Below are 27,668 nucleotides of genomic sequence, written 5' to 3'. Positions count from 1 at the left end.
ATGAGATGGTCCAAAAAGCTTATACTAACTGTCGTGGCGGATGGTATACTTTCAAACTCAATAAATACAAAAGTGTTGCTATTGTTGCAGATTTATTTCAACAATTCTTAAATTTTCATTTCATCAAAGTTCAGGGAGACAAACTCTACATGTGAGTGAATTCTTCCAACTTTGCTCCTTATATTTTCGAATTTTAAGGGTTAAATTGCAGTGGTATACTTTTGTTCCATTTTTTCGCATATTTATTTTGAACTGTATGGATTGATTTTTTTTTTTTTTTTTTGTTTTCATTTTTGCTCATCTTAGTTTAGAATTTTCTGGGCCAAATTATTTGTGTTTTCATTTTTACTCATCTTAGTTTCGAATTTTTCTGGGTTGATTTGTTTTTTTTTTTTTTTTTTTTTTTAAAATTTTTTTTTAATTTTTTAATTTTTATTATTGCTCATCTTAGTTTTGAATATTATTGGTTGATTTTTTTTTTTTCATGTTTATCTTAGTTTTGAATTTTTTGGGTTAAATTTATTTTTGTTCTCATTTTTTTCTTATTTTAAAATTTTCTGGGTTAATTTGGTTCTTTTTTCTTCCACTTTTCTCATCTTAGTTTTGAATTACTCTGAGTTGTAATTTTTCTTTTTCTTTTTTTTTTTTTTGGCTTTTAGAGCAAGCACAATGTTGGCAAATGTTATGTGAAGTTACTAGACAGATATGCAAATTCTGGTTTCGCCCCTTGTTTATTTTTCTGATTCTGCCCTCACTCACTCACTAACTTTTATTTATTCCTAATTCTTGCAAAGAGGTTATTGTTATAAACAATAGATGACTTTATTTTTAGCAAATATATTGATTACATAATTTACTTTGTTAACGGATTTATTTTTAATGCATCAAGCAAATGTTGGTTTATTATTGACTATTTACCCTATGATATAATAGTCATCGATTACATAATTTTGTTAAAGTTTTATTATCTGTGCAAGTAATAAGTATGTTTGGTTTTGGATTGTTACAGAATGTTGTGACACCTTTATTAGAACCAAAGGAATATACATTGTGAAAACTGACTTTGCATTTGTTGCTAAGAGGGGGATTAATGACCAAATGACTGTAAGTTGTTTTTTATAACTTTGTAGTGTTTTCGTAATGTATTAGCATATGAGTGTTTCCCTATTTCTTTAACTTTAATAAACGAGAAGAGTGTAAGACCTACTTAAATGAAAAATATCTGAAGAGTAGAGAAGAATGTTGTAGCTAGTGTCGCTGAGAGCCTCTAGTTTTGCTTTCTCAATCCTCACAAATTGCGTTGATATTATGTAAACTTAGATTCTACTACAGTCTACATGGCAACCCTTTCCGATGTTTGATCTAACTTATCCTAGAATTTACATGATAGAAGAAGTAATCAAATTCTCCTTACTTCTACAAACCAAAATGATAGATATATTTAGATAAATTTAGGGGGACTAGATATTTTGTTAGACTTGGATAGATAGATAGAAAGACTCAAATAAGTAACTTTGATAATTGATAGCTAAATCAACTATACATTTAAATAGATAGTTAGACTTAGATAAGTTGATGGAATCTAACTTATACATATTGGTAGATAGATCATAGACTGGGATAGAGTAAGATGATTAGAATGATAAATTTTAATAGATAGATAAGTTGAAGATAGATGGACATAGCTAAATTGATAGATAGCTAGACTTGTATATATAGATAGATAAATATCAAAATTGATAAGCTTAGATTGAAGACTTGTATAGGATAATGTTACATGATTCGCTAAATTAACTCTAAAATAGCCCAAAATTGACCATAATTTGCTTCTTTTGATTCGAAATTTGTGTAAAAGTGGCAAATCACGTGGCACTTAAGTAGACCAATAAATTTAAATAAACATGAATCGATATACCTGTATAGACTTAAATATATGGACTTGCATAAACATAGATTGATAGACTTATATGTAGATACTTTTATAGATAGATAATTTCACTACTACCCTTAAAGGCCTAATGTAATAGTTTATCTTACTAGTTGTCTAAAGTTTTACGATAGTTAGATTCATTATAAAGAATGTAAGTCTATTGCAACGAAAAATGATACTTAGAATTTTATAAGAATGTACCATTAATGTGCTCTATTTGTTATATTTCTACATTAGAAGGCACCCTGTACAACAATCTGAATATTAAATAATACTACCTCCTATTCACCTTAAGAGTCCCATTTGACTTTTCACGAATTTTAAGGAAAGTCAAAAGTGGAACCCTAAGGGTAGGAAAGAGAGTGGTATTATGGGTTTTTAATGTAAGAGAGGAAAATTAGTATGGGTAATGAAGGGTATAATTGAAAATAGGATAAAGCTACTAAGGGTATAAAAGTCAAAAACCCATACCAAAAATAGAAATGGGACAATTAAGGTGACTTGACCATAAAAGGAAATGAGACACATAAGCTGAATGGGAGGGAGTATAGTAGTAATCATTATCAATTGATTTGTTGAATAAATGAAAATTAATATTTGGCGCTAAAATGATTTAGTGGCCAGTTTCCCTAAAATGTTAGGTCTGAAGCTTAGTTGGGACCAAGGTCGCACTCGTTACACAAACGACCTTTTGAGGTCTTGGCTTCCTTTCTAATACATCAAATGTTGTGGTCTAGCATTCACATAATCTTGGGGAATATAAAAAATATATACTTGCCATCTAAAAATATCATTCTTGTGAAACCCCTTTTTAAAGGGGTTGTTGGTGTAGCCTTTGAGGAGGATCATTAGTCCTTTTAGTTTGTTCAATTAACTACTCCATGGCTTTGAGTTTTGATATTTTCTAAAAGGGTCTCACAGTGGGAATATTAATAAGTCAAACTCAAAGAGATGTAGGGAGTATACAAGAGTTAAGAAGAATTTTAATGTATCTTTGAATTTGGATAATCTTAGATTAAGGCTAATGACTTCTGAAGACAGCTTCTAAGATAGCAAAAAGGAATATGTATAATATTCGGAGTGTGTTTTTTTGCTGCCTTTAAAGTTTATGTGATTTGGATTATTGTTGTATTTCATTATGTCGCACTTTGTTTTAGTTGTAATCTTTGAATCTTTAATTTAAGTTTCATTAATGGCCACTGTTTGCGATGTGGATGGCATCAAACGTTAATTTTTGTTAATTGTGGCATTGGTTTGAGATTATTATTATTATAATATTAATCTGCCTCGATTGCTTATTACGGAGCAATGAATATTTTTCCAAATCATACGCTGTCAATATTCAACATAAAATTTGTGCTATCGGTCGAGATCCTGGGTATTGGATGGATGAGAATTGTATTCATACCTATCTCACTCGTACCAATGAGGTATTTATCGTTTTTGTGTAATTTTTTAATTGACAATATGTATCGGGAATTTTTCATGATTTTACGTTTTTCAATTTAGGTCATGAAAACACCTTTTTTTTTTTTTAATTTTTGTTACTTTCTTTTCTCTCTATTCCTTTCCTATCATTTACTTTCCACTCCACTTTACTCCTTTCCTTTTCATTTATTCCCTTTCCATTGCTTTCCATTCCACTCCACTCTTTTCCTTTCTTTTTCATTTTATTTCATTTCTTTTCAAGCCTTTTCTTTTCATTCATTCTCTTTCCTTTTCTATCCTTTCTATTCCTTTCCTTTTCTTTCCCTTTCTTTTTCTTTCCCTTTCTTTTCCACTCTATTATATTCCTTTCTTATTTTCCTTGTTTTCATATTCTTTCCATTCCGTTTCTTTTCTTCCTAAGCCATTCCTTTCCTTTCCACTCCTTCCTTTTCTTTCCACTCTACTCCACCGCTTTTCATTCCTTTCCTTTCTTTTTTTTCTCCTTTACATGTCATTCCTTGCCACTTGACTCCACTTGTTTCCTTTCCCATTCTATATTCCTTTCCTTTCCTTTTCAATCTACTCTACTCCTTTCCTTTTCTCACCTTTCCATTCCGTTACATTTCATTTCTTTCCTTTCTTTTCCACTCCACCGTACTCCTTTTCTTTCAACTCTATTCCACTCCTTCCCATTCCTTTCCTTTTCTTTAAACTCCACTCCACTCCTTCCTTTTCCTTTTCTTTAAACTCCATTCCACTCCTTCCTTTTCCTTTTCTTTCCATTCTTTTCCATTCCTTCCACTCCACTCCACTCCACTCCATTCTATTGTTTTCAATTCCTTTTTTTCCTTTCTTTTCCTTTACTCTTCTTTATCTTCCTTTCTTTTGCATTTTATTTCTTTACTTTATTTTCCATTCCTTTCCTTTAAATTCTGAGGTACGGGCCAAATCAACATTGCTTCCATCTTCTTGATCAATTGCTATGCTTTTCCCTGTAATCACATGGCTTAAATAAGCCACTTGTTTAACCCCAAACTCGTACTTATCCTTATTGACAAAGAGCTGATTCTTCAAGGTTTCGAGCACCAATGACAAATGTTGAGAGTGTTCCTCCTCACTCTTGCTCTAAATCAGGATGTCATCAAGAATATAAGTACTAAGCGTCGAAGAAAAGGTCGAAACACCTCTTTCATCGATGCTTGGAAGGCTGTCGGTGCATTTGTGAGACCAAACAACATTACCAAGAACTCGTAATGACCTTTGTGTGTGTGAAAGGCATTTTTCGCAATATCCTCTGTTCTCATTCTGATTTGTTGATAACCCGACTTTAAGTCAAGTTTGGAAAAAATGCTAGCCCCAAATAGTTTGTCCAACTTCAACCACTAACTTCTCAATCTCATTTTTCGGTTTTTGCGGATATCTATATGGCCTTACGCCAACCAGATTTGAGGATTAAATCGCGACCGTGACCGTGAATATGATTGTGATATGAACGTAATGACCGTGACAGTTGGTATCAGAGCCAACCCGCGACCGTGGCTAATCCTTAGGGTTAGTTCATCTAGCGGGCATACAATGAAAAACGTGACTTGAGGATTTAGATGCTTAAGATAAGAGATAGGAACAGAAATGAATATGATTGTGGTATTAACCTAGGTGTTTGAGTTAGTTAGGTTTTCTTAGAAATGTAGGATGTGAGGTGTGAGGATTACGGGGTAAAATGGGAAAACGCTCTTAACGATTGATCGTGACGGCAAGAAGATTCAGTTTGACGATGCAATGTTAGAATTTGATTTCTGATGATACCAATGTCTTGTTGCTTATCATAGTTCCTTGTCGATTATCGTTTTAGTAGCTAGAATAGTATGTCCTAAGATTGCGAATCGTGTCACCTTGTTGCAAGCCCTTTTCTATCAGCTTTTATTTGTCGATCCATGATTATGATTATAGGTAGGTGCATAAAAGCTAGGTCATATGGTTGTGAAGTATGTATCGTTAGTGTTTCGTTATAAGTGAGTTGAACTTTGAATATGATTGTGACATAGTAGGAGAGTTAGAGAAGACAAAGTACTGCACATCATTGATAGAAAAGCTTAAGTTAAGAGCAATTGATATTGATTTTCAAGCCTAGTGATTGAGTTGCATATAGTGTTTATATTTTGACGTAAGCGATGAACTTTTAGTGTTATTGGATCTTGTCATACGTTGTAATCTATTTGAATATTGGAGCCTATAGATTTAATAGAGTTATTAGAAAATTGTGTGATTATCATTAAGAATGTACCAAGTTTCTTTTGTTGGTTAGAAGTGCAAATATAACTTAAGGATGGAAGGTCACTGGCAAACTTGAGGTTTTGTTAAGTACAAGAAGGTTGTATCAACATCAAGAATAGAAGTAGGTTTTCAACAAAAGTTGTTATAAAAGATTTTGAGTCATAGACTTAAGTTATCAAAATAGTATGGTTTATAGTCTAGAGATTTGGATGAAGATTGCAAATAAATGTTTAATGGAGGTTATAAACTATACTTTGGTTTCAGTATGGGTCAAGGAGACCCCCGTTCAGATCCTAGATAGGAAGGCGCGTGATACATGTTGAGGTAGTATAGCGCTTGTGTAGGTGCTATGCTCTAATCACGTTACCGAAGAAGCCACGTTGGAGGCAGTAGATGCCATGAGACGCGATTATCCCAGGTTGTTTGCTTAGGCATTTCTATGTTTATCGCTTTATAGCTATTGCATCTCCTTAGTCTTTGTGAGTTAAGTTCGAGGACGAACTTCATTCTAAGTTGGGTGACATAGCTTTACGATATGTATGTTAGCTAGATATTGGAATATATGCTTGAGACTTAGTTTAACTTCGAGGACGAAGTTTATTTCAAGTTGGGTAGAATATAACATTCGGGAAAATTAATATTTTAAGACGAGTAAGTTTAAGAGAATTATCAGTGCGAGAATGATCCTAAATACACATGACATAAAATATTCTTAATTTAACTTCTTCTCTTATTTTCCTTTTCTTTAAAAAAAAAAAGTTGTTTTTAAAAGATCTCAAAATTTCAACTTGAAATATATATATACTCGAGTCAAGTAATCTTGAAATTGTTTTTAAAAGATATTATATATACTTGGATAACTGGCAAAAGGAGTTGAGGACCAAACTTATCGAGAATTGCGATGATGTTGTGCAAGAATGATTCGATGCAAAGAGTTTAAAAGAAACATTTTGGGAATATTGAAAGTTATGCGTTAATTGTGTGTTAAGATTGAAAATCTATAAAGGAATAAAGAATGTAGAAATAGTATTTGTGACATGTTCAATTATGGGATGAAAAATTTTAATTAAGGAAAGTTATTCGTAAGGAAACAAAGGTTAATGCAATTAATAGTAACTTAAAGTTATGTTGTAGTAAGTTTGATTGAATGGCCTATACGTGTTGAGGATAATGTAAAATTATGATTGAGAAAGCTTTCAACGGTTTTTAATGAATGAATGATAACTTTGGGACTCTATAAAGGTTTTATTGATGGTAAAATGTGAATTAAGAAAAAAAAGGATCAATTGGAAGTTTAAGGAATACTTAAATTGTGAGAGGTTTGACTTTGTAAGTGAGGAAATGTTTGGTTATTAAAGGTTAAAAAAAAAAATTGGGATTGTATGAAACTATTAATGGTAAAACGTGAGTATAATAGAATAATGGTTTAGAAAAAAAATACGAATTTGAATGTCTAAAGGTTATTGAAGTTATTTCGGATGAATTTGTTATGGAATTTGAAGCTTTAAGCGTTAAATGAAGATTAGGGTTGTAAATGTTATAATTTGAAGTAAGTTGACAATGATCGAGTTTTGAGGTTTCTTTTAAGGTTTCCTTAAGGTTTCTTTCAAGGTTATAATTTGCTCCTTAAGGTTTCTTTTAAGGTTTCTTTTAAAATTACCCTGTTTACCCTGTATTTAGCTGATAATTCTCGCACTGATAATGTTTCTTTTAAGGTTATATCATGCTCCTTTCATCTACAAGGGGGAAGTTCTTAAGGAAGTTTGAAGACATTTTGATGTCTATCCAGAATTTGCTACCACTGAATTGGTATTGCCATAGAAGTTACTATTTCGTTTGGTTTTCCTGAACCTGATTCAATTCAATTAGTATCCCTTGTTTCTCTTTCTTTAACACCCTCTCAATTGCCTTTAAGGAGATTCGAGTGAACCCCAGAGATGGGCCCCTCTTAACTCGGCTATACCGTCCCCCCACTAAAACTTCATAATCTGCTCCTTCCAATTTGTCAAAGCCTCCCCTAATTTCTCCAACCATTGTAGCCCCGGGATCAAGTCAGAATTTCCTAAACCCAAGATCAAAAAGTCATCACAAATTGTGAGACCTTGCACCCAAATCTGCAACTGTCGACAATCACCATCCCCCTGAATTTTCTCCCTATTTCCCAACGTGACTCCTAAGTCTAAATTTATTATGGCTTGCATAAGAGATTTTCAGTCAAGTGACTGTGATGTAAACTCGGTCCAAGAACATTCTAAAGATATATTCCTAGCTAAGTCTTTCGAAGAGTCATCATTTGATTGTTAGGGGTTACATGGTCCTTTCATTACGAGTCTTGCTTCGACTTATATTTCAAAGTCTGGTAAGAATTTCAAAGTGTAGCAGAATTTTTCCTTAAGGGTGCAAGAGAGCTACGGTTTCTATGCAATAAAAAGGATGTTTATTTGAATTTCTTTCCTAAAATAATCAAGTCAAATCAGTCTTCAAATCAACTTTAATGGGGAATATTAATAAGGTTGTTATTTCCTCATTTATTCAGTGGTTAATTATGGCAATTAGTTCGTTCTATTCACTACATAGGAAAGGATATTTGCTGAATTTTTCCTTCATTGTGGTTGGATTCTTTCGCTCTTTCATTCCCCTTCAATATGGCCGATTTATCTTTCATCTTCAATGTTGGAATTTAAGAAGATTATCTAAGGGTTAAAAGCATTCTATGAACAACCAAGAGTTTTCGGATCTCAAGCATCATTTAATATCTTTCAATGGTTGGAATTTAAGGTGCATAATTATGTTTTTATTACTAAGGTTGTTTGGTTTTCTTTCAATAAGAATGTTGTAATTTCTGTATTAGAATTCTAAATATGTTTTAATGCATTCACTCGATTGCTTGTAGTTAAGTGAAGGGTTTTTTTTCTAGAATTTTCTTATGTTTTGTAAGTCTATATAAAGACCTTATTTTCGTGAATAATCAATCAACCAATCTGAATTCCATCAAAAGTTCTGTCTTATGCATTTGTTCTTATACTTGTAATTAAGTAATTGAATAAATAGTGAGGTTAAGCTCTCATCGTTGAAGGAATTTGTGAGTTTGTTGTGAGCTCTAAACATACTAATATGTATAATTAATTCGAGTGAGTGTTCCTCAAACTAAGTACACCGGTAACACCCCGAGATTTTAATGACGTAATTATTTAATATTTTAATAGTTTTTAAAGATTGTACAATTTTATTTAATTATTTCCGAATTAGTTTTAATAAATTTCTTGCATACATGAATTTAAATGTTAACTTATATATATATATATATATATATATATATATATATATATATATATATATATATATATATATATATATATTAAAAATATAGTTACAATTTCTTAAATAAAGAGGTTCGAATCAAAATGATTATTTTATTAAAATGTGTGAGCCCACGAAGGTGAGTCTCTTAGTTGGGTCTCGCAAGAAAATGAATCGAGATAAAAATAAATAAATAAATAAACCTAATAATAAATAAACGTAATAATAATAATAATAATAATAATAATAATAATAATAATAATAATAATAATAATAATAATAGTAATAATAATAATGATAAGAATAACAAGGATAAAACGCATAAAGCCCTCGTTGCTTAAAACCTAGCCGTCATTCTCCTTCTCCTCCTTTCTCTCTTCCCTCTTCTTTCACTCCCCTCCCTCAGCTTGAATAACCAGCAGCCGCGCCACTGTGACCACCACCAGCAGCGGGCCGCGTGTTTTTGTTCTCCTTTACAGGCGGCCACCGCAGCACAACCTTCTTCTCCCTCCTCCCTCGCTGGTGCAGCCGGCAGCCAACCCACGAGCAGCCGCCAGCTGCTGGCCGATTTTGGGCTTCTCTCCAGCCAGTTTGGCCCTTGTGCACCACCACCACAACCTTCATCCACCTCTTCACCATTTTTGCTAGCTTTAAACTTTGTAAGCCATCTCCTCTTCTTCCATTTAATTCTTCTTGTTTCAATTAAAAGTTTATAAGGGTTATGTGTGATGTTGATTTTTGTGTTAAGTTTATTGAATCTTTTTGTGGGTAAGAATATGATTGATGAATTGAACATGTTTATGGCTTAGGGTTTGAAGTGTGATTTGCAATTATGGGTTATGTGTTGATTTTGTATTAGTTTCTTTGAATCTTAGTATGGGTAGTAATTAAATATGTTATCTTTGAACACGAAATGATTAGAGTTTGGATTTAGAAATGAAATTACAAATGATGTGCGTTTATCCTATATCTTGATGGTGTGATGATTTATTAAATAACCTTAAAAGTTGTTTGAAACTTAGTTGGTTGATTTTTGTTGTGATAATTAGTAATGGTGATGATTGTAGTTGACTATGGAAGTGATCTTGGTTGTTAAATTGGGGATAATAGTTGCTAGTTGTTACGGTTTGATTGTTGTGAATTACAAGTATTCCTATTAGGTTGTTATTGAAGTCATAATGCATAATCTTAGTAAGGCCATGAGAATGATATCAACTTATTGTAGAAGGTTGTTAAGTTGCTTGTGGTGATGCTCGATTTTAGTCTCTCTAACTTTGGAGGATGTAGCGAAGAATGTTGCGATCCGACCACTTTAAGAATTGTCCTCATGTCATATTAGTGTTATATTTAACCTTGTGAAACTTAAGTGTGAATCGTTATAACTCTAAGTTAGTTGGTGTGAGGAAACAGTTGACATAATCCTTTTATTCTTTGTCGATGGAAAAACTTGTGTTATTGTTGAATTGACGATTATGCTTGGTGTTGAATGAGATGCGTACGTGCTAGAAGTAATTGAAAACTTGTCGTGAATGGATGATAGTGTTTACTTTGGTTTCTAGCTGGTATGACAAAGTAGTTAAGAGAAGTTATAAGTTCTATTCTCAACTTGTATAGGTTCCCAGTTTATAAAAGGAAAGTAGACCCTTAGTTAGGTGATTTTTGTAACTTGTGGTCGTGCAGTGACGCTTGCAGGTACGTACACGCAATAATTTATTATCATTTTTATCGTTACAAAGTATTATCAGTATTTCTTGATTATATACATCTTATTAGAATTATAGAGCGCCAAAAAGTAGCTATGCTAGCGTATAGTCATAATAGTGATATAGGCAAGTAGAATGAAAGCATTAGGAGACTATGAGAATAGATTTCTAAATAGTAGAGAACGCACCATGGTTATGTGTGGTATTGAAGTGATTTCCTACTTATTGAGCCTTGATTTATGATTTGTTGGCGTGACTCAACTGGATTATGTCTGGTTAATTTAGTAGTCCCCTTAGGTGAGGTTCGACGGGACCATCGTAAGGGGGTAATGAACATGCTTGGTTCATTGGGCGCCGGGTGGCCGATACCGCCCCTTGACCGAGGTGTTACCATGCGGGCCTTGCAAACCCCAATATGGTGACCTCTTCACTGGTTTAGTACCCCTGTGTGTTAGTTTTTCCCGAAGGTAGGACCCGAGAGGGTCAGCTGGAGCCTGGAGGGGGCATGAGCTCATACTTTGCCATGGGCGCCGGGTGGCTGATAATGCCCTTGGCCGTGTCACTATGCCATGAATAGAGAAAAGATCCACTACCCTTGAATATACTTCGAGAGATTAGTAGTTTGAAAGAGAAATTATGAGTAAATGGAGGTGTTTAGACAGATGAGTAGACTCGCTATTGCCATACTATATCGTTGTCTATAGTTTTGTTCAATGACTCTAATTGTTATAAGTTCATTAATTACTGACGTGTATGTGTTTGTTGTTTGCTCATGACTCTCTATGATGTTCCTGCTATGACACATCTGACTATATTCATTATGTTGAGCAGCAGGAGGATCATAGCTTGACATGACAGGTATAGGAGCTTCTTTTGCTTTGCACTGGGGGAAAGAGCGGAGTACGGTCGTAACAATTGTGTATAAATTGTCTAATGCTTGTAGCTTCTATATTCCTTGTAAAGTTTTCTTTTGGGATTGTATAAATTCTTTTGTATGGAGCCATGTGACTCCTCGTATGATCCATAGTTCCGCTGCGTAGTTTCTGGATGTACAGTAGTGGGAATACTCCTTTAGTGTCTGTTAGATCAATGCGTTAACACTGGAACCACGATCCTCGTTAGAGTTGATGATTTGTGAAGCCGATGATGATTCATCCCGTCGTGACGTATTTTTTTTTGAAAGGCATTAAAGGCCTTAGATTAGTTTTAACCGAGATGCTGCCGAAATTTCCACTCACTCACCTTTTTAATTAATTTTTAGCGTTTATTTTAATTATTTTTCCTTTTTTTTTTATGTAACACCCGAATTTCCTCCCTTCCTTCATGATTCTGGTTTCGTTTAAGGGGTTGGAAATTCAGGGGTGTTACAACACCCTAGCAAGATTAAGTGAGTGTTCTTTGCTTGCATATCCTTGAATCATAACAATCTAGTGAGTATTCCTAGTTTGTTTGGTTATTTTCCGAAATATAAACCAGAAAAAGAGTCTTTGAAACGTGACTCAAAACCTGGAAAAACCTGTTCCGGAATATCCGTTGAATCTTGTCCAAAAACATTGAAACCCTTGTCAAACCCAAAACAGTCTTTACCATTCGACATTTACCCACATAAATCCCTTAAAATCATTTCATTGTTATACCTAGACCTTCTAAGCCAAACACATTCCTTTTCTTAACCTTGTTACATTTGGAAAACCCCTTTTTGTTTATCTAATCCCTTTAGATTGTACAATACTGTGTGTAGTGATAGGAAGTTATTAGTAGCTCTAGGATCAAAAAGGATAATCACTTCCTCCCCTCTAACTGTGCCCTTCATCTTTATTGTTTGGGATTAGTTAAGCCCACTACCGAGCTTAAGGATATATCAACCTCTGGTAGGGTCTCCTTCTCAGCCTCCTCCCATGCTCTTTCATCTTCAAAAACCACCAGTACTCTGAGTTTTTTTTCTAACAAACATGACTTGGGGACCATTTGTCACTATAGGTAAAACATAACCCGTTAGCTCTTTTCTCAAGCATTTCACGATTGGATAGAGTTAGTCTTGGGTGCCTAGGTTGAAGGGTGTGGCTGTTTGAGTTGAAGGCAGAGGTGCACGTTGGGCATGTGCTTCCAGTGTGACGGTAAGTGGTCAAGAATCCATGTTTGTAGTCGACGGGAGTTCCCTAGCCGGCTCCAGAAGAGGCTGAACACAATGGAGACGGTGAGTTAGGGGATTTAGTCAAAATCTCCCTAAATTTAGTCACATGACTTACTAGTCTTAGAACCATGAAGCTTTTAGGAATAATTGGCGATGAAATAGTTGTGATAATAGGCCTAGGTTGTCAAAAGGTTGAGATTGGATAGTAAAGAATGTGGGAAGTATCGGGTGGTATAAGGAAATTGTGAGAAGATTCCAGACATGGAGTGTTGTGCGACAGCGGAAGCAAGGTCGATGAACAATAATGAAACAATAAAGAAATTCAACGCAAACAATAAGAAAATGACACAAGAAATTTAACGTGGTTCACTATCGATGTGATAGCTACGTTCACCGGCACCGAGATAAAATAATTTCACTATGATCGCAAAGAATTTACAAGATGAATTCCAATCACACTCACAAATTATAATGGCTCTCTTGTGATCTCTCTCAATTTGTGAATCATCCACCTTAGCACTAATAAGAGGGTGTTTATATAGTAAACCCTTCGTAAAAGATACTTGGGCATCAAAGAAAAATAAAATAAACCGTCAAAGACAAGAAAAAAACAAAATCGCAAAATTCGCGTTGAGGGTCGCGGACCGTACTAAATGTCGCGAGCCGCGACTGGACAAAACATCAAAACATAAAGTTTCTGATTTTGACTCGCGAGCCGCGAGCTTCTTCGTGAGTCGCGCCGTTCTTCGCATCTAGATCCCGTGTTCGAGACACACTAACAACAATTTCCACCTTGACGAGAACTCGTAGTCAGCAAACGATCCCATCAACACATAGTGAACATGTCTCAAGCCAAAACCCGATGTAAGACTCATGCATTAGTCATACATCCCGATAAGTCTCAAACCAAGACTCATCCCGACAAGTCTTCTACCAAGACTCATCACAAAGTCTTCTACCAAGACTCATCACATACTCCTCACCAAGTATAACAACTCATAATGCTCCACTTGCATCACAAGCCCCGGGCAAGCTCCACCTTAAGGCCAACATGCCTACAACAGGAGCTCCCCAACACCGCCTCTAAGGGCCTACTACATCACATAGTAATCAATATTTAGCAAGTCTAAGCAATGTTTAAAACTTACTAAATGGAATAGACTTAGTAAAGAAATCAACTGGGTTGTCAGCGATCCCGATCTTCTTTACCTTTACCCTCTTGTGCTTGGTACGCAAGAAATGATACCTGACATCAATGTGCTTGGTCCGATCATGGTGTACTTGGTCTTTAGCTAAGCAAATGGCACTTAGACTATCACAATGCACCGTAGCAAAATCCTGTGCAATACCCAGTTCACCTACAAGGCCTTTGAGCCATATAGACTCCTTAGCTGCAGAAGTTAAAGCCATGTACTCAGCTTTAGTAGTAGACAACGTAACCGAAGACTGCAATGTAGACTTCCAACTAACCACAGAACCACCCAAAGCAAACACATACTCAGTTACCGACCTCCTGGTATCCACATCAGCTGCATAATCAGAATCACTATACCCAGTTACCAAACACTCCTTACCATTCCATACACAAGACCAATATCAGCTGTCCCTCTCAAATAGCGAAAATCCTTCACTCCTTGTTAGTGCTTTCTCCCCAGGTCGAGCCATGAACCTACTCACAACACTCACAGCGTGTGTAATATCCGGCCTAGTACAGACCATAGCATACATCAAGCAACCAACTGCGTTGGCATAAGGGACCCTAGACATATACGCCAACTCCTCCTCAGTTTGAGGTGACATAGACAAAGACAATTTGCAGCTTACAGATGTTGGTGTACTTATTGGCTTAGATTTGTCCATCCCAAAACGAGACAAAATCTTTTCGATAAAACTTTTCTGAGTCAAGAAAAGCTTACCCCTAGCCCGATCCCTATAGATCTCCATACCCGAAATCTTCTTAGTTGGAACCAAATCTTTCATGTCAAATTTCGAGCTAAGCAACTGTTTAAGTCTAGTAACATCAGATTTGTCTTTGTGGCAAGAAGCATGTCATCAACATATAACAGTAGATAAATCATGGAACCATTATCTAACTTACTATGATACACACAACAATCATACGAGTTCCTATCAAAACCATGCGAAACCATAAAAGAATCAAAACTCTTGTACCATTGCCGAGGGGATTGCTTAAGTCCATACAATGACTTTAGCAGTCTGCATGCACAGTGCTCTTTTTGGAATCTCGAATCCCTCGGGCTGGTTCATCAAAATCTCCTCTTCCAAATCACCATGAAGGAAAGCCGTCTTAACATCCAGCTGCTCCAGCTCAAGGTCATAGTGTGCTACAATTGATAATAACACAAAAATAGAAGTATGTCGAACCACCCGTGAGAATATCTCCACAAAGTCAACCCCTTCTACCTGACTGAACCCCTTTGCAACTAGCCTAGCCTTAAAATGAACTTTCTCAGATTCGAATGACCCTTCTTTCTTCTTAAAAATCCACTTACACCCTACAAGCTTCCTCTCCTCTGGTACCTTCACTAGTTCCCACACTTTGTTCTTGTAAAGAGACCGCATCTCTTCACCCATTGCAGCAAGCCATTGCGCCGACTCACTACAACTGATTGCTTGTTTATACTTGGCAGGTTCATATGACTCTACATCATCAGCTACACTCAATGCATAACCTGTCAAGTTCTCAACAAAACAATTTCTTCCTTCCATCTCTTCAATCAACCTAACAGGCTTCTTGATAACTTGTCTCGGTCTCTCAAGAATGGTGTCAGATTGACTTGATGACCCCTGATTAGACTGCTCCACCTCCTCCCCAGAGTTAGGAGAAGATGGAACAACCTCAGGTTCAGGAGTACTCGGCACTGGAACCTCAGCATCATCATCAATAAATTGCACTCGAGGTAAATCAGCAATGGATGACTGATGTACCTCAAGTATTGCATCTGTCTGCTGCAAGTTCTCCCCTTCTTTTCCTAATTCAGAAGATTCGTGCTCTCCTTTGAATACATGGTGCTCATCCAAAGTAACATCCCTACTAAGAATGATTCGACCCTCCGAAGGTGAATAGATTCTAAACCCCTTCACACCATCACCGTACCCAACAAAACACCCCATCTTGGCTCGTGGATCCAGCTTACCCTCACTAACATGATAATAAGCAACACAACCAAAAATCTTCAAATTAAAGAAACTAGGTAACCTACCACTCCAGATCTCAAACGGTATTTTGAAGTCAATTCCCGAATGAGGACCTCTATTGATGATATAACAAGCTGCAATCACAGCTTCACTCCAATACTTCCTCCCAAGCCCTGCATTAGAGAGCATGCATCGAACTCTCTCAAGCAGTGTCTGATTAACCCGCTCTGCAACACTGTTCTGCTGTGGTATCATCCTGACGGTATGATGCCGACCAATACTCTCATCTGCACAGAAATGATTAAACTCCTCTTTGCAAAACTCTAGCCCATTGTCTGTTCGTAGCTTCTTGATCTTCCTACCCTGTCGATTTTCCACCAAAGCTTTCCATTGCTTAAAAGCTTTGAAGGCCTCATCCTTTGACTTAAGCAACCTAAGCCATGTGTATCGGGACTTTTCATCTACAAATGACACAAAGTAGCGAAAACCTTCCATACCTTCAACCTTAGATGGACCCCAGCAATCTGAATGGATATAATTGAGCACATCATTAGTAATGCGAGCACCCTTGCTGAACTTTGACCTGTGTTTCTTCCCAAACACACAATGCTCACAAAATTCAAGGTTGGCAACCTTGATCCCGGATAGTAGACCCCTCTTAGACAATAGCTGTATCCCCTTCTCCCCCATATGACCAAGTTCATGTGCCAAATCTTGGTCATCTCCTGGTGAGACACCGATGCGCAAACCGCAGAACTAGATAGTGTAACACCCTCAATGACATAGAGGGTGTTTCTTTTGATACCCTTAAGTACCAACTCCGAACCTCGGTAAATGGACAACTCCCCATCCGAAAACACTCCGTTGTACCCCAAATCATCAAGGTACCTAATGAAATCAGATTCTTCCCCAAAGTGGGGACATGCCGCACCCTAGTTAATGTCAACTTTCGTCCATCACTAGTCCTCAATCTCATGGACCCAATACCCGTAATCTTACAAGGTGCGTTGTTACCTACAATAACTTTACCCCTGTTGTAAGACTCATACGTGTCAAACCAATCTCGACGCGGACTCATATGGAACGAACACCCCGAATCTAGAACCCAATCATCAGAAAGATCCCCAGACTTAGTAGAACTCACTAACGCCAAGTCTTCCTCCGCATTATAGTTCTCCTTCGGTTTTTCCTCAACTGCAGCAGCTTGGGACTTGCCCTTCATCACCGGACAATTAGCCCTAAAGTGACCCGGTTCCTTACAGTAATAACAGGTCTTCCCCGCAGTCTTACCAGATCCCTCATTGCTGTTTCCAGCACCCAACCCAGTATTGTTGCCATTGTTAACCCCTTTCTTCCTTTTAGATTTCCCGGACTTAACAAACAACCCACTGCCACTTTCCCCGTTATCACCTATAGCTTTCTGACGAAGTTCTCTAGTATGAAGTGCCGCCTTCACTTCTTCTAAGGTCAAAGAGTCTTTTACCAACAACAAAAGGCTCAACAAAATTCTCATAGCTAGACGGTAGAGACACAAATAAAATCAACGCAACATCCTCATCATCTATTTTAACATCTAAGTTACGCAAATCCAATAAAATAGAGTTAAGTTTTTCAAGATGTTCCCGTAAGGGAGAGCCTGACTGCATTCGAAGGCTGAACAACCGCTGCTTCAGCAATAATTTGTTGGTCAGTGACTTAGTCATATAAAATGACTCCAATTTCATCCATAATTCCGCCGCTGTAGCCTGATCAGTGACCTCCGTGATGATATGATCATCCAAACTTAGCAAAATGGTAGAATGAGCCTTTTCCTCCATTAGTGCTAATTGCCCGTCAGTTAATCTGTTTTCTGACTCCGTAGTAGTACTCTTTGGAGCCAACGGACGCTAGATTTGCTGTTGTTTCAACAGAGCCTTCATCTTTATTTGCCATAGTCCGAAACTATTTTTCCCGGTAAATTTCTCGATTCTTATTGTAGAATCTCTAGCCATTGTTTTCACTCAAAAAACTCTTCAAGGACTTAAACCTGAGCTCTTGATGCCAATTGTTGTGCGGACAGCAGAGTAAGGTCGATGAACAATAATGAAACAATAAAGAAATTCAACGCAAACAATAAGAAATGACACAAGAAATTTAACGTGGTTCACTATCGATGTGATAGCTACGTTCACCGGCACCGAGATAAAATAATTTCACTATGATCGCAAACGATTTACAAGATGAATTCCAATCACATTCACAAATTATAATGGCTCTCTTGTGATCTCTCTCAATTTGTGAATCATCCACCCTAGCACTAATAAGAGGGTGTTTATATAGTAAACCCTTCGTAAAAGATACTTGGGCATCAAAGAAAAATAAAATAGACACGAAAAAAACCAAACTGCAAAATTCGTGTTGAGGGTCGCGGACCGTACCAAATGTCGCGAGCCGCGACTGGACAAAACATTAAAACAGAAAGTTTCTGATTTTGACTCGCGAGCCGCGGTTCTTCGCATCTAGATCCCGTGTTCGAGACACACTAACAACATGGAGTTTGTAGCGGTTTGAAGCTGTTGTTACAAGGGTTGGAGATAGAAGATGACTTCTTATCCCTTCCTTTGGGGAACTAAGACATCATATTGAGAATTCAAACAAGACATAATATTGGGAATTCAAACAAGACATTTTATGTTTTGAGATGGTTATTATTGTCTATTATGTTATTTTTGTTATGTTTGTTAGGCTAAATGTACAGCTGTCTAAGGTAGTTATGAGGGGACATGCTTGGACTATATAAGCCAAATCCTTGTATTAAGTGGGATTATCTAAAGAATTAAATAGAATTGCAGACCTGGAGTTAGGCAGACTTGAATATTGCCATCACTTTCTTCAAACATTCTGTTCTTAGTCATCACTGTTTGAGTTTTGTAGTTTATAACAAATCTCAATTCGTTGGAACAGCAAAACCTTGCTATTTCAAGCCACGGATGAAAGACAATTCAAACAAGAAAGAACGTGAAAAGGATGTTCAAATAGACAAGGAAGATTTGATTCTTGTTGAAGAAGTACTGCAATTTGTTATTCCAATGAGCTTACCAAATAAAAAGATTGCTGATATTTCTGTAGATGCAAGCTTATTTTTTTTGTGTATATGGTGTTTTTGTTTCCTACATCTAATAATAATTGATGTATCTAGTTTAACAATTATTATCTGGATGTATATTTTATGTATCTGGGTTTCTACTTTTGCATATATTGCTTTTTCATTTTTGTTTCTGGTATATAGAAATGATAAGTCTTCAAAAAAATTAATGCAGGAGACAAAAGAGCAACTAATGCTATTGTCCAGAAATGCTACTGTTATAATAAATGCAACAAGAACCATGATCGAGGACCTCAAAAACAAAGGAAACATATTGTAAACAAGCTGACGAAAAAGGTAAAGATGTTGATGAAATTGAGGATTTTTTTTCTATACTTTTACTTATAAATGCAAAAATATCATTCTCTGCAAGTATAGTTATTATTTGTACGATTAGGAATAAAATTTTCTTTTGACCATTATTCTGCATGAAAAAGCCAACACAACAACATATAAGATAAGAACAATGAATAACAATATAATTACTCTTGTTTACTCTCATATTATATAGGAGTCTGGGTTTTTAAACTATGCTCTCATTAAGTTTTCCAAATCTCACAACTTATCCACTCATACCTAATCGAGCTTTCATGAGTAATGAATGCACAATTAGGTTTCCAAATCTATAGATGTGTATTATTGTAAATAAGAAGTATGAAGGTCAACTGGTTGATGAATGCACTTGATTAGCTTATATGATCAATTGATCCATTTTTTTACTTGGGAATTGGGAGGAATTTCTGTCCGATACATTTTGTGCGTCTTTTTAAAAATATAAAAAAAGGAAAAATTACTCTGAATAATATGAACTTTCGTTATTTCCTAACAATAATACGGACTTTCAATTAACCATAAATAATACGAACTTTGATATATGTTTTCCGCTGGCATACCAATTTACTTGTAACCAGTAAACTTACTCATTCTTTAAAATTTTTTTTTTGCTGATAAAATTAAGTAAAAGAAACAGAAACATTTGCTTCTCCCTCACGCAGCCACTGTTTCCTCACCAATCTTCCTCAAGCTCGTGATTTTCATTGATTCTTCTCCCTCTCGTTCTCACACATCAACTACAAAGATATCATCTCATTCATGGTTAGTTTATTCTTCTCAATTGCAATATTTATCCCTAAATTTTGTTTTAATCCCAAAAATTAGGGCTTGTATCCATTTAGTCGAAAATGGATGAAGCAAAAGACCTGACAATTTTTTTAAACTGGTGTTCATCTGATTCAATCGCTGTAAGAAATCTCAATGCTGCTAAATCATCTTCTTCTGATCCATAAGTACAGCCTCACAACAATTAGGATGTGTAAAGAACTTTAAAATTCAACTGTGAAAAAGCATTATGCGATGAATAATCTTGAGGGCATAATACCACAATGCACAGCAAGAACATTAAAATTCAACTGTAAAGAACAAAGTATGTTAACTAATCATATCACAACTAATCACCCACTGGCTTCCGGAAAACAATGCACAACAATGATAAGTAAGATTTAGAAATCTAAAATCAATTATTTTAGTGAAGTTCAAAAGCAAACATTCAATTCAAGTTCTTCTGATAAAAGAAGTGGTTTTCTTTTGCAAAAATATAAATTGAATTTAACTTCCAACATTTCTTTATCCAGCTTGTAACAACCCCAACTTTCACATATAGGTAGAGATTATTTCAATAATTTGATCCAACATTGTTTGATTTTCCATGTTAAATATCAAATTACTTTAGAGCTTAAAATGGAAATGGAAAAAAAAATTGAGATTGTTGGAAGAAGTAATTAAATTGAAAGAGCAAAGTGAGCAAATGAGAAAGATGATGCTGCTGACCTGCTGTCTATATACCCATTAAACTGATGAAAAAATGGGGAATTTACCGTTTCTCCAAGTCATGAACTGGTCAAGTATGCCAGCGGGGAACATATATCAAGGTTCGTATTATTCATGGTTAATTGAAAGTTCGTATTATTGTTGGAAAATCAGTGAAAGTTCGTATTATTTAGGGTATTTTTCTTAAAAAAAAATTGATTGACCAATAACCATGCATTCATTTCCACCTACAGGCTACAGTACAAGTATATTTAAACATGTTCAAGTACAACTAATTAAATGGATGCATGCATTGCATGCCACAATCCACATGCTTGTGTGAATTTAAGCAAAAATCAATCCAGAAATGAAACCGGAGTACAAGTCATCAGTAATGTCTAATTAGAAAAATTTAAGATGTTGAAATAGAAGAAGAGACTAATTAATTAATAGAATAGTAGTTTAATTGGAACAACATCCAGAATTATTAATTGCAGATACATCATCCTTGGAGCCAATGTTAATTGTCTGTCCCTTAGGTAAAACGGCTAGATCATCTCCAATGTCAAGTGCTTTTCTGCTGACAACATGATATATTTGAGATAGAACTTGTGTGAAAGCACTCTCCACATTCAATGCTTCCAGGGCTGATGTTTCTATGAAAAATGTGTTCTCCCTTTCAGCAAAACCTTTGGAATCTTCTATCGAAACAGCACGCAAGTGACGTAAATCGGCTTTGTTCCCAACAAGCATTATCACTATGTTTGAATCTGTATGATCTCTCAGTTCTTTTAGCCATCTTTGCACATTTTCAAATGTCACATGTCGGGTAACATCGTACACAACTAAGGCACCAACTGCTCCTCGATAGTATGCACTCGTGATTGCGCGATACCTTCACCAACAAAATTTAGTATGGATTAATAACTCCCAACCTATTTTTTTCGTATTGATAAATAGTGGCAAGATCATGTAAAAACATCTAAAGTGGTGAAAATTGAAAACCCACATTAAGATATACATATAGTTGCAAAAGGTGTATATACCGTATTAAAAGGTGTATATATTTTTTGAATAAAAATTTGTGTTGTTTACAAAAACGTCACCCATATATGTATGCCTTTTAAATATGTATGTACACTTTTTAGGAAATATTCAATTATTTACAAAATTGCCACCTGAATGCGTACGCCTTTTAAGTTTGTATGTACGCCTGTTTTCAGTTATCACTACTTTTTAAATCACGTGAAAACCAATTAAAGTGGTGAAAACTGAAAACAAGTGTACATAAAGCTTAAATAATGTACATATTTCGATGACAATTTTGTAATTTATTGCATATTTTCTAAAAGATGAACATAAATGCTTAAAAAGTGTACATATTTGGATGGTAAATCTGTAAATAATATAAACATTTTCCTTCACTAAAATATGTACACCCTATAACACACCTGTTACCACAATATGTATATGTCAGTTTGGCTTTCAGTTTTTACCACTTTAGTTGTTTTCACCTGATCCTGCCTATTTTCGCCTGATCCATATATATATATATATATATATATATATATATATATATATATATATATATATATATATATAGGATCAAATAAATAGAGGATCAAATAAGAAGGATTTTAAAATGAGAAGGATTTTTGTTTGATTTTGTTTTATTACTATATATACAAAAAAAGATATTATGTTATAAATTAAGAATATTTTAAAAATTATTTCATAGTTACTTTTTAGTGTAACATAGTTACTTTTACAATTATGTGTTTTTGGTTCAATTGTGACCATAGATTTTTTTAATTTTAGTGAAATCAAGGGTGTAGAGTCATCCTTCTCATTTTTAACCCCTTTTCATTGGATCCCTCCCTTATATACTATGACATAAATTTGAAGAGTGCTTTAATTTATAACATAGTATTTTTTTTTTTGTATATATAGTGAGTAAACAAAAATCTTTCTCATTCTTATTTTAAAATCTTTCTTATTTGATCCTATATATATATATATATATATATATATATATATATATATATGGGAAAAGTGTTAAAAATACCTAATAAATTTTTTTTTTCAAAATATACCTAACCAAAAAAGTTTTGTCAAAAATCTAACAAAATTTTTTCTTTTCCAAGAATACCAATTAACGTTTTTCTTTAGTTGACCGTCAAATATAACGTTGAACTGGTCAAAATCGAAAATTTTTCTTCCTCTTCTTCAATTTCTTTTTCAATTCAAGTTTCTTACTGTCTTTTTCCTCTATTTTGACTCAAAATCGAAGTTAAATTGGAAAAGAAATTGAATATGAGGAAGAAGAATTTTCGATTTAACCAGTCAATTGTTATATTTAACGGTCAACTGAAGGAAAACATTAATTGGTACTCTTTGGAAAAGAAAAAGTTTTATTTGATATTTTGAAATTAAATTTTTTCCAAGCTTAGTTTTTAAATTTTTATCAAAAAATATTTACTTATTTTAACTTTTTCCAAATATAGTCCAACCTCATCAAACATCTACATCATAATTCATATACCTTTTCTTCTCTTAATCTTCTACTTTGTATCAATCGATATGAACATGATGTTTGTATAAAAATTCTGGGAAGAAAAGAAAAGGAAAAGGAAGGAAGAGAAAGGAACAGAAAAGAAATGAAAGAGAAGTAATTCTTGCGTATTTAAGAGGGAAGAGAAAGGAAGGAAGGAGTTTTCCCTCCAATTCTTTTCAACTTTACAAAAATTAATACATTAACAAAAATCATTCATTCAATCCCTCTAAATCACCTTCCTTTTATTTTGTTATTTCAAATAAATCTCTCATCCCTCCAAATTTATACCTCCAAATTTTTTCCCTTCCTTTTTCTCCATTTCCTTTAATTCAAACACATTCTAACACTTTGTTTGGATAGAGCATTAGGATGGAAAAGAAAGTGAGGGAAGAAAAAGGGAGTGAAAATAAAGAAAAGGAAGGAAAATAGAAGGAGATACTTTATTTGTTTATGTAGGAAGGAAAGGGAAGGAAGATAAAGGATGGAAAAGATGAAATTTTTGTACATAAAAATCTTGGAGGAAAATAACATAGTTTTATCCAAATTTGAATGCAAAATGGTATGGTATGGGTAAGTCATTTTATCATTTTGAATTTTTGATGGTCACTTTACACTTTTTCTTCCAACTTTTTCCAAAAGTAAAAAGATTTGACTATTATCAAAATAAAAGATTAAACCCCCTTAATCTCCTCAAATACCTTCTTTTCAAACCCTTCCCCCTTCAAAATTGCTATCTAAACAAAAAAAAATCACATTCATTGAAATCCCTTCCTTTTCTTTCCTTCCAAACTTCTCAATCTGAACGGTGTAAATAATTTTTATCCTCTACGAGTAGTTCTTGAAGTTGGCAAAGTATAGTACACTCCTTGTGCTACGCTTTCCACAACATTGCTAAAATATATAATGTTTGGATCACATTGACTCGATACTTTCAAAACATGAGTTAATAATTATAATGTTTAGGACAAATTAGTTAAAGAAAAAATTATTTAGAATAATTCAATTTTTTTAATACTTTTCCGATAATAATTTTACTTATTGACTAACTATAAATAATCCCAATTTTAGAGTGTATTAGCCTAGTAAATTCGTGTAATCGGATGACCTATTATAGTAGGTAATTTACTAAAAAAATAAACTGAAAATAAATGTAAAATTAGAATTTTTTTAACATTTTAAACATTTTATTTTAATTTATTTTTTTTTAAAAAAAACTTGCAATAACAAGTCATCCGATTACAAAGTTTATTCTAGAAAAATACTTCAAAAACTGAGATTTTTTATAATTAATCAATAGGTGAAATTATTGTAAAAAAATCATGAAAAAATTGAATTAATTTAGATAATTTTTTCTTAATTAAATTGGATGTCATTATACTCAGTGGATCTATAGTTTCCACCATGATGCAAATATAACATAGGATAATCAAAATTATTTCATCAATAGTTAAACATAACAAATAACAAAATGAAAACGATAATATGTGGAGTACTAACAATGATGAAGAAATGAAAAAAAATGAAACCTTTCTTGTCCGGCAGTGTCCCAAATTTGAGCCTTAACAATTTTATCATCAACGCTAATGCTACGAGTTGCGAATTCAACACCAATGGTGGATTTTGATTCAAGACTGAATTCATTTCTGGTAAAACGAGAAAGAAGATTAGATTTTCCGACACCGGAATCCCCAATTAAAACTACCTTAAACAAATAATCATAATCATCATCAGCTCTATATGCCGCCATTCTATTTTTTTTTTCTCCTTATCCTTCTAACTTAATATACTATTATTTTTATTTTATTATTTATTATTTTATTATTTTATTTTCTCTCTCTATATCTTTTTCTCTTCCTCAACCTATATTCCTTTTTTTCCCGGGAGTTTGCTGCAATGCTTATTGAATATCAAATATGTTGATGAGGAATTTACGTCCAACCTCTGAATATTTTTACTTCCATATTTAGTTTTGTAGATAATGGACATTTGAGAAACATAAGAAAACGCATATATTGGATTTGTTTTCCCAAAATATTGAATATTGATTATGTTTCAATGTCTAACTTTAGTTTTGATATAATTACTTTTATTGAAAAATTTTTTTTCATTTTCTTTTATTTTCGTCTATCCTGCTTTAATATCATTCACACAATTTAAATGATTTTATCATTTATTAATCTTTGTGTTAAATGTTATTGTTGTAATTTTTTAGGAACTAAGGAAATTATTAATTATCAGTGATAATCATATTACACTATTAGATTTATTAAAAAAAAAGCCAAAATTAATCCCCTTAGTTCTTTCTGCAAACCCGTCAGGCAAGGCTGACTCAAGTGTGGGATAATCATCAGGAAGCTTCAGAGCGGCCAAGAAGGGCATATCTGTGAGTTACAGGTGAATGTGATCTGTATATAGTAGTATTATATATCAGCATGCAATGCATTTCAAAAAGACAAGTACCTTTGAGCTCGAGTCCCAAAACAAGCTCTTGAAACTGATGAATTGCAAGTGAAGATTCGCTCCCAAGTGCACAATACAGCACAGTGTCTTTACCAAAACCCTGTAACCAAGTCTTGAAATACTCATCAAGTTGATCATCAGGCAGTTGAGGCACCACTGGTCCAGCTAGCAGCACTAGTTTTTTTAAATGCTTTTCGACATAATCACAATAAGTCCCTTCCATCTCTCTACAAGTCTTGACGCCAATAGCATCACATTCTTTGAAAGCTACTTCCACTCTTTCCAATAGTGTTAGTGATTTCTCTTCACCTCCGAATACCGTTTTAGATGAGTTTGCTAGACTACGAGCCTCATGGGCTTGCAGCCTGATGGATGGCATTGGATATCCTGGTGGTGGCTGCTTTAATTCTTCCTCTGTGAAGCAGTTGATAGGAAGATTCCTTGGTTGAGGGAGCAAGTAAGCAACCGTCGACAAGTAGACTGTGGAATAAAATACAGACTTAGTCTGGTGTTTACGGGCTATTTTTGGTACCCATTCAGCAAAGTCAAAAAACACGAAATCAGGTTTAAGATTTGAGAGATGGGTATCAATTGTTTCTGGGATTCGCTCTACGGCAGACATTATAAGGTGCCGGTTAGAGTCAGACACATCTGCAGTTGTTTCAGCTCCAATGGGAAGCCCATCAACAGCTGGGACTGTGATGGGAATCAAATCAATAAGGTGTGGGTGGTGGTTGTGGGAGACAAATTTGAGTTTGGTTTTGGTAGGAAGGAAAAAAGAGATTTTGTTACCCTTCTCAGCTAGTTTGTTTGCTAAATGAAGAAATGAGGTAATGTGACCAAAAGCAAACCATGGGCACATTGCAATGTGCAAATTGCCATTGCCATTGTTTTCTTTAGACATTTTTGCTATATTAATTCTGATTACGTATGTCTTTTGAATTACCTCCGGTTCACCTGTATGGATGTTGTAGTCTGTTATAGCTGTTAGATTTTGTGTGCAGCATGTGTAGCACGTGTCTTTTAATTGATGATGTGTCATTCAATCTGTTTTAGCTATCTAGTGTACAAATATGTACTCTTTCCATATTGTAATCAATCAAGATAATAAATATCAGTTCTTCTCTACTTGTTTTTCTTCTACCTTCTGTTCTCTTTTTCTTTTTTTCTTACTTCTGCTTTCTTGCCGTTTCTGTACAACCAAGACTCAAACCATTGTTGCTGTTTCAGCATCATAAGTGTTTATCAATACTGTATTAATTTTCATAATTTACAGATCCAATATTTATACAAGGATTAGGACCTAATTTAGGATAGAAACTAAACTTGGTAAATCAGGAATTACCCTAATTACAATGATCTAAATAAACCAACTAAATATCTTTAGAATAAATTGATATTCCCAATGCCTAACTTGGATAAAGTAGTTTTAAAGACTTCAGCTGAAACACCTTTTGTGAGAATATTATCCGCTAATTGATCTTCTGATTTTACATGTGGAATACTGATGATCTGCTTCTCCAATTTTTCCTTTATGAAATGTCTATCAATCTCTACATGTTTCGTTCGATCATGCTGAACAGGATTCTCTGAGATACTAATAACTGCTTTGTTGTCACAAAATAACTTGCATGCTTCTTTTGGTGGGAAGTCAAGTTCATGTAAGAGCTTTCTTAGCCATAGTATCTCTGTTATTCCTTTTGCTACTCCCCTAAACTGTGCTTCTGCACTTGATAATGCTACCACCTTCTGTTTCTTACTCCTCCAAGTAACCAAGTTTCCCCCTACAAGAGTGA

General features: G+C 34.5%; 2 protein-coding genes and 1 long non-coding RNA gene across 3 annotated transcripts; 1 reads left to right on the top strand and 2 right to left on the bottom strand.

The window, feature by feature from the left end:
* LOC130823865 (uncharacterized) lies at window positions 1–21,536 on the top strand. Its single transcript, XR_009046646.1, has 4 exons — window positions 1–151; window positions 1,010–1,104; window positions 19,228–19,349; window positions 21,398–21,536. It is a non-coding gene; the product is annotated as an uncharacterized LOC130823865 (long non-coding RNA).
* On the bottom strand, window positions 21,321–25,717 carry LOC130823864 (ras-related protein RABA1f-like). The gene is made up of 2 exons (XM_057688679.1): window positions 24,939–25,717; window positions 21,321–21,753 (listed from the first exon to the last, which is right to left on the bottom strand). The coding sequence occupies exons 1-2, from the start codon at window positions 25,157–25,159 to the stop codon at window positions 21,321–21,323; spliced, it is 654 nt and encodes a 217-aa protein (XP_057544662.1). The 5' UTR covers window positions 25,160–25,717.
* LOC130823489 (cyanidin 3-O-galactoside 2''-O-xylosyltransferase FGGT1-like) lies at window positions 25,517–26,776 on the bottom strand. Its single transcript, XM_057688106.1, has 3 exons — window positions 25,873–26,776; window positions 25,724–25,793; window positions 25,517–25,541 (listed from the first exon to the last, which is right to left on the bottom strand). The coding sequence occupies exons 1-3, from the start codon at window positions 26,774–26,776 to the stop codon at window positions 25,517–25,519; spliced, it is 999 nt and encodes a 332-aa protein (XP_057544089.1).
* Window positions 26,777–27,668: the final 892 nt, after the last annotated feature.

Source organism: Amaranthus tricolor, chromosome 9 (genome assembly GCF_026212465.1).
Source record: "Amaranthus tricolor cultivar Red isolate AtriRed21 chromosome 9, ASM2621246v1, whole genome shotgun sequence".
NCBI classification, from domain to species: Eukaryota; Viridiplantae; Streptophyta; class Magnoliopsida; order Caryophyllales; family Amaranthaceae; genus Amaranthus; species Amaranthus tricolor.
This window is presented reverse-complemented; position numbering and strand designations above follow the sequence as displayed.

Coding starts and splice junctions, on each gene's coding strand:
- LOC130823864 (XM_057688679.1), bottom strand. CDS start 25,159: ATGGCGGCATATAGAGCTGATGATGATTATGATTATTTGTTTAAGGTA. Junction 21,754..24,938: donor GACACTGCCGGACAAGAAAG/GTTTCATTTTTT, acceptor TTGTTGGTGAAG/GTATCGCGCAATCACGAGTG.
- LOC130823489 (XM_057688106.1), bottom strand. CDS start 26,776: ATGTCTAAAGAAAACAATGGCAATGGCAATTTGCACATTGCAATGTGC. Junction 25,794..25,872: donor TTTGGGACTCGAGCTCAAAG/GTACTTGTCTTT, acceptor TGTAACTCACAG/ATATGCCCTTCTTGGCCGCT. Junction 25,542..25,723: donor GAGTCAGCCTTGCCTGACGG/GTTTGCAGAAAG, acceptor ATATTAAAGCAG/GATAGACGAAAATAAAAGAA.